Source organism: Agrilus planipennis, unplaced genomic scaffold, assembly GCF_000699045.2.
Source record: "Agrilus planipennis isolate EAB-ADULT unplaced genomic scaffold, Apla_2.0 scaffold130, whole genome shotgun sequence".
Taxonomy (NCBI): Eukaryota; Metazoa; Arthropoda; class Insecta; order Coleoptera; family Buprestidae; genus Agrilus; species Agrilus planipennis.
Window position 1 is genome coordinate 302,684 of NW_020438925.1, and position 6,819 is coordinate 309,502.

A 6,819-nucleotide genomic window follows, 5' to 3' on the forward strand; every position below is an offset into this window, starting at 1 on the left:
CAAGTTTATTGATGGAAAAAAGAAAAAATATTTTACTATAATCATCACGAATCTTAATGAATTGATATTTTTATTAATCACATTAAAACATTAAAGTGTACGCGATAATTTTTACCCTCTTTCACACCCTTTAGTAGGTATGTCATGCTCCTTCTTTTAAATTAACAAATTTCTTATCGAATACAGTTGAATTCTTTAAAATGCACGATGATGGTAAAATATTTTTTCTTATTTATTACAAATATTTTTTTAATATTCTTTCGGCTAAGTAAATTAGCGCGTACTAAAGCAATTATCAATTTTTTTAAAAATTTTACAATTCCGCGATGACGATACTTTTAATGTCGCTGCTTCCTTGCCTATACTGACTCGAGTATCGCGTATTCACTCATTGTCGACAACTACCCCATTTAAAATTCGATACTGCTGTATACCGGCACAACCAATAGCGTTACCTCGGCCAATTTATTATCAATAGTAATGATGAAGCAAATAAGCAATGATATTCTGGGGTTTATAAACTAGCTTGTAGCTTAAAAAGAAAAAAATATCACACATACCATTTTATTTCATGATCTAAAAGTTTTACCCAAACTAAATCAGTAAAATAAAATCTTGTAGAATGTTCAGAAAGCAATAGATATTAAGTCAAAGACAATAATAATAAAATTGTTGTTAAATAATTGTTCTGAAAATACGCGTACAATAAAAAATTGAAGAGGTTAAACACTACACTAAGTACTGCACATAAAGGAGTTCCATTAATAATGAAAGGTAAGAATGATTGATCATTCTTATTTTAACATACGTAGGCACCTATCAATTATAGAAGCGACCTTTAATAATATACTTAGTGGTATTAAATTCAGATTCTTTTCTATTTTGAAGCAATAAATAATCAATTGTTAATATTACTGCTAGTTCTCTTTTTTACTTATTATTGGGCCTTATTTACTATAAGTGATTATTGACAGTATTTAATTCAGTGATAACCGAAAGAAGGTGAATTCTATTAGTATTAAATTCTTAAACGAGTTTTTTCCCTATAAAAGCAATTTTTTATTTAAACTGCGTACTTAGCAAAGTAAATAAAAGTTTACGATGAAGCTACATAAGCACTAAAGATATACACCCTCGTAAAGAAGACCGAAATAAGAAAACCTTAAGTTAGGTATTCTTTAAAAATAAATATCCTATATAGGTAACGTAAAGCATTCGCCGAACATAGAAGTTACACATTTCATTGTCGACATTTGTTTACGACTGAAAAAGTATAATTTTGTGAACACGTAGAGCATATTTTTTCAACCACATCTATTTGAAAATTTGACCTTCTTCTCTGATTTGTTTTTCACATTGTTTTTAAGGGTTGAAAGTACGATATAGTACTCTGTAAATTCCATAAGAAAAGCGGTAGATATGTTTACTTTCTCTTTATAAAATATTCGAAATGTGGTGTACACAACAATTTATTCAGGTGTCAAAAATTGTCTACTCTCCTACACTCGACTCTTGTTCATTAAACATACTTTTTCATACAGTACCTGCCAAATGTTTTGTTCAATCATGAATAGTAGTGCGAGTCGAAAACAAGCGTTAAAGCCTTTAATATGTCTTCAAATATGAATAAACATCTCGTTGGTATTTTCAGTAGTACCTAAATGGTACTAATAACAGCACATTTGAACAATGCAATTGTAGCGGATAAAATGGTCAATTTTTCCGTGTACCACTGTGCGGATTATACGCTCATCACCGGTTAAGAGTGGCCGAGAGTTGTCTCCTTCCTTTTCTGGTCTAGTTCTGTTCTTTTCTACTTTGCACCGGTCAAACTGAAGGTCACATCGCTACAGAAAGTAAACGAAATATAACATAGAGGGATTACACAAAATATTATATTATCAGTTTATTTTAACAATAATGTGAATTAGATGTTCTGAGTTCTTTCGTTACCAAACGAAGAGTTTCCGTATTCTATTCTGAGTCTTCAAATGTCTCCAATTCTGCATATAATTAGTATTTAAAATGTAATTCTGATAATATTTTACGATAATTGTAATTTGCAGCCTTCATATAGGTGAAAAACATAGGCGATTATCAAAGCGGAAAAGAAAATGGTAGAAGCGTTTGAAACATGGTATTATAGGCGCAGATGAAAATAGTAACGTGAACAGAAAATGTAGAAATGAGGAGGTACTAGAAAAAGTAGCACAGGATGGCAATAATGAAAAGGAAACATAAAATGGCAGAACATCTTATGAGACACTAAGGGCTCGTTATGAACATATTTGAAATAGAGACAGGAGCAAATAGGGCAGACGAAGACCTAGATTAGATTACTGTTCGTAAATACTTAAAGATGTGGGATGTTATTAGTTTACAGTTTTCAGGGAATGCCAAGATTGGCTTAGAATACGAAGGAGTGATGATATCATTAAGTAAATTGAACGAGATTTTTGGGTACTTATACCATCGCCCTTCTGCAAGATTAATATATTATATTTTTTAATTAATTTAATTTTCATGTAAAGTAGCTTCACGTAGACCTCGCCGTGGGTCAAAGCTAAGTGTAAACTTTAACAAAATAACTCATTATTAAGATAAACATATAAAGATGAGAGACTATTTATTATTCCTTCTTTGTTCTTTGAATGCATCTTTTCATTATTATTCAGGTGAACCTGATAAAGAAGTAGAATTTCCTTTGCCTTAGTTCTTCAAAAATTTAAAATCCATTAACTCAGCCAGACTAACGTAAGACATGGTCTGCCTCGTCATGTCAAGGGAAACTAAAAAGTTGAGAACAAACAGTTTAGACGGCTTTAGACAGTCGTATTCCCTCAAATATTAATGGTTTCCAGAAACTTTACTGTGTTCTAGTTCCATTTAATACTTTCTGCAGCGTACATTTGCATTTCACAAGTTTATTGATGGAAACACCTGGTAGTAAAAAGACCATAGCGATAAAATGGTAAAATTAGCCAGCATAGAAGTGGTAGGTACTTAATAAATAATTAAACCACATCAAAAGCATTCGTGCAGCGCCTTAAGAATAATCTTGCTTTTTGAAATAAAACTATAACTCCCTACATTAAAATGTAATGATCTACTTAAAAACTTGTAAATACATTTCACCACTTATTTTATGCTATTCGGGTTCAAAGTTAGCAAGATTAACATACGCCTATATGCAGGGGCGCAACAGGGGGGTGTCCACGGGTGCCTGAGCACACACTCAATTGGGTTGGACACCCAGTCAATTCCAGTCGATTCAGATAATAACCCAACTTGAAACATCGGTTCAAATAGTTCAGCTTATACACACCCGCCCCTGCCTATACGTATAGCATATTAATAAAACATATATAAAAATAAGAAAGCGCTAATTTTCGATATTTAGGGAGTAAGATAACCCGGAATGGAAAAGCGTTAGAGGTATTAAACAAAGAATTGCACATGGTCGGAACGTTTTCACAAAAAAGAAACACTTTTGCGCTCGGGATAGATTAATATGGAAATTTTAAAAGATATATATTTAAAACATAACTTTGTATGGGTGTGAAAACTGGCAGGTGGGTGCTGCGGAAAAGAAAAACTAAGGTTTGAGATGTGGTATTATAGGAGTATATTAAAATGAGGAGTTATAAGAAAGAGTACAAGAACAAAGGGCGCTACGAAAATCAATAGATGAGATACGTTGGTAGGATACCTTTCAGATAAGAAGGGCTAGTTACAGGAGGGTGGAGGTTAGTAAATATTTAAAAATTGATGTGCGTCTTAAGCCAGTCTTTAAGCTCAAGAAGATTATGAAGGTGATGCTTTAATGCACATTTTATTGAGGTCTATCATCATCATAAGGTCGTCAGTCGTAAGACTTGTTGTACACGCACTTCCACTCTTTCCTATCCTGAGCTAATCTTCGCATTTCCTTAAAATTAGAACATCCCACATTTGTGAACAGTAATCTAATCTAGGTCTACCTCTACTCCTCTTAATTAACTCCTGTTTCTGTTTCTAATATGTCTCTGACTAAACCTTCATGCCTGAGAATACCTCTTCAGTAACCCTTTCTATCCACGGTATCCTCATCATTCGACTGTAACACTACATTTGGAACGCTTCTAACCTTTTCTTTGTCGTCGCGCCCTCAATATTTCCCACCCGTACATCGCCATGCTCTAGACATACCTTTAACAATCGTTTTCGAATTTCTCAATTAACCGTTCGCGAGCATACAAGTGATTTCTTTTTAATGAAATCGACTCGACTCTGCGCTACCCTCTGTTTTATATCTCTACGCTCCTTCCTTCCTAACTTAACTGACTTCCTAGATACCGAAAATCGGCCACTTCTTGTAATTTTTCGTCTCCTATATTTATATTTGCTCTTTCCCTACTTTTTATTCTCTGGCATATTAGTATTTTTGTTTTACTTTTATTTATTTTCATGCAATACCGCTTCCATTTTATTTAAAGCAATCTCTAACTCCCCCTTGGTAGATGCTAATAGGAAGTCTATAGGATTGACAATATTAAGCTTTCTACCGAGGAAAAAGTATATATTGACCTATTTAAAGTTAAAAATAGCAGAAAATTAAAAATTATGACGCAGTAATTTTTACAATTTGGTAGATGCCTGTAGCCTATCACTAGAAAATCTTTTTGTTTTTCTCCAAAGTGCCTGGTTGAAATGATAATTTCAATCCTTTTTTCTGTTTCCGGAAATATGTTAGGAAATCTATTTATGCAGGCCTTTCCGAATTCAATCTGTAAAAAATCAGAGAGCGTCGTTTCTTCTGTAATTCCACGCACTGCTTGTTATTGATTCGTATGTACTTGTAGAAATATTGTTGCGGACGACTCTTAATAAATATTCCGCCTCAATAATATTTAGGTAATGTAGGTACGAAATGAGAAGGTACGAAAAGAGAATTCACTTATACCTGTTACTGTAATCAGTAATGTGAAAGTTGGGAGTTAAAAATTAACGAAATGTTTATTTCAGGTAAAATGTTAACTCAGTTGGATGTGTCCCAAAATAGTTTAACAATAGTACCATCGGCAGCATTCAAAAATCTTCATCATCTATTAATTTTGAATGTGAACCATAACAGAATAGGCAGCTTACATGCAAAAGCGTTTCAAGGATTGGATACGTTGGAAATTTTAACTCTATACGAGAACAAAATTTCCACAGTAGATCCCGAAGCGTTCTTGGGACTCGAAAAGTAAGTTTTCTCTTTTATATATACATATGTCTATGTCGAGTAGGTTTATTGATTTTGTTTACACGTAGAGATCTGTAGAACATTCTCATGTTTCAAGCCTCATATTCGTTTGTTTTCTAAACTCTTGTTTTTTATGGGATTCGCTTACAGTAAGGAATTTATTCTAAACGTTTGAGATAGACAATGAAATTAAATTCGAAAGCGATATCGTAAGGTTTAACCGTTAAATCTTATGTGAATTCACTTTTTACATAGTACCTATATTGACTGCTTTATTATAGATATATGTGTTTTGTCATAGAAAATTAAAACGATTAAACCTTGGAGGCAACCTGTTAACTTCGATCCCTCAAAAAGCTCTTAGTATCCTGGATATGCTGAAGAAGTTGGAGATGCAAGAAAATAGAATATCAAGGATAGAAGAAGGAGATTTTGAAGGTAAGCTAATACTGTTCACTGTTCAGTGACTTTTGCATGGTTTAAAGTTAAAGGTAGGACGGCAAAAATATTTTATTTACTACATATAGTTACGTAGATATGTACGGGGGTCATTCAAATATAAACGAGCCATTTACTTTTATGGAGTTAGAAAGCGTTCAGCCGGTAGGCGTAGCGTTGGAAAGGGCATCATTATAAAATTTTTAAAGAATGAAGGCATTAAACCTGCCCAAATTCGAGATCGAGGTCATGTACAGTTCAGGGAGGTTCTCCTGGCCGCGAATAAGGGCCTGATGTGCCGACTTCAAGAAAGGGAGTGAAAAAGTACAAAATTTTAGTCGCCCAATCCATCATTACACCTGGCAATATGGCTGCTGTTCGCGAGCTCATTCAAAGAGATCGTCACTTGACCGTGGCAAAAATAAGTAAATATATGGGATTCAGTGTTGGGAGTGTACACAGCATTATACGAGGTCAACTTAAACTCCGAAAAATCGCGGCAAGATGGATGCCACGTTTGCTTACACAGAAAAACAGAAATGCGAAAATTGAAGTTTGTCAGGCGCTTCATGCTCGATTTCACAACGAAGGGGAGGCATTTTTGCATTATATTGTAACGTGCAATTAAACTTGGGTTTAGCACTACACTCCCGAGTCGAAGAGGTCCAGTATGGAGTGGAGAACAAAGGGAGAGCCAGGACCATCGAAGGCGAAAACTCGCTTGATAGTTGGGAAGGTGATGTTAACGGTTGTTTGGGACTCTCAAGGAGTTTTGCACCTCGATTTTCTGTAAAATCGTCGTACGATAAACTCTCATGTCTGCCTATTGGTCAAAAAGACGCTGACGGCCAATCCAAGAAGTCCTGCTTCTGCATGACGATGCAACACCCCACAATGCAGGCCTAAGGGTCTAGAAATTAGTGAAAATGCACTGGACTAAACTCTACCACCCTCCCTACAGCCCTGATCTTTCACCATGCGATTTTTATTTATTTGGACCTTTAAAGGAAGCACTTGGTGGAGATCGTCTTGCAGGCGACCAAAATTGTTACTTGCAATTAACGACTTGAAATGGAGTCGATTTTTATTTGATAAAATTAGAATTCACAGTAGAAGTAAAACAAACACAGCCTTCACATATTTTTTAATATGCA

At 34.5% G+C, this 6,819-nt stretch overlaps 1 protein-coding gene across 1 annotated transcript in view; it reads left to right on the forward strand.

The window, feature by feature from the left end:
- LOC108736514 (slit homolog 1 protein) overlaps nt 1-6,819 on the forward strand; it is a 31,595-nt gene that overhangs the window by 12,684 nt on the left and 12,092 nt on the right. The window contains exons 4-5 of the mRNA XM_025974021.1: nt 5,005-5,227; nt 5,529-5,665. Of these exons, the coding sequence (XP_025829806.1) occupies nt 5,005-5,227; nt 5,529-5,665 (360 nt within the window). The remainder of the gene's footprint in view (nt 1-5,004; nt 5,228-5,528; nt 5,666-6,819) is intronic.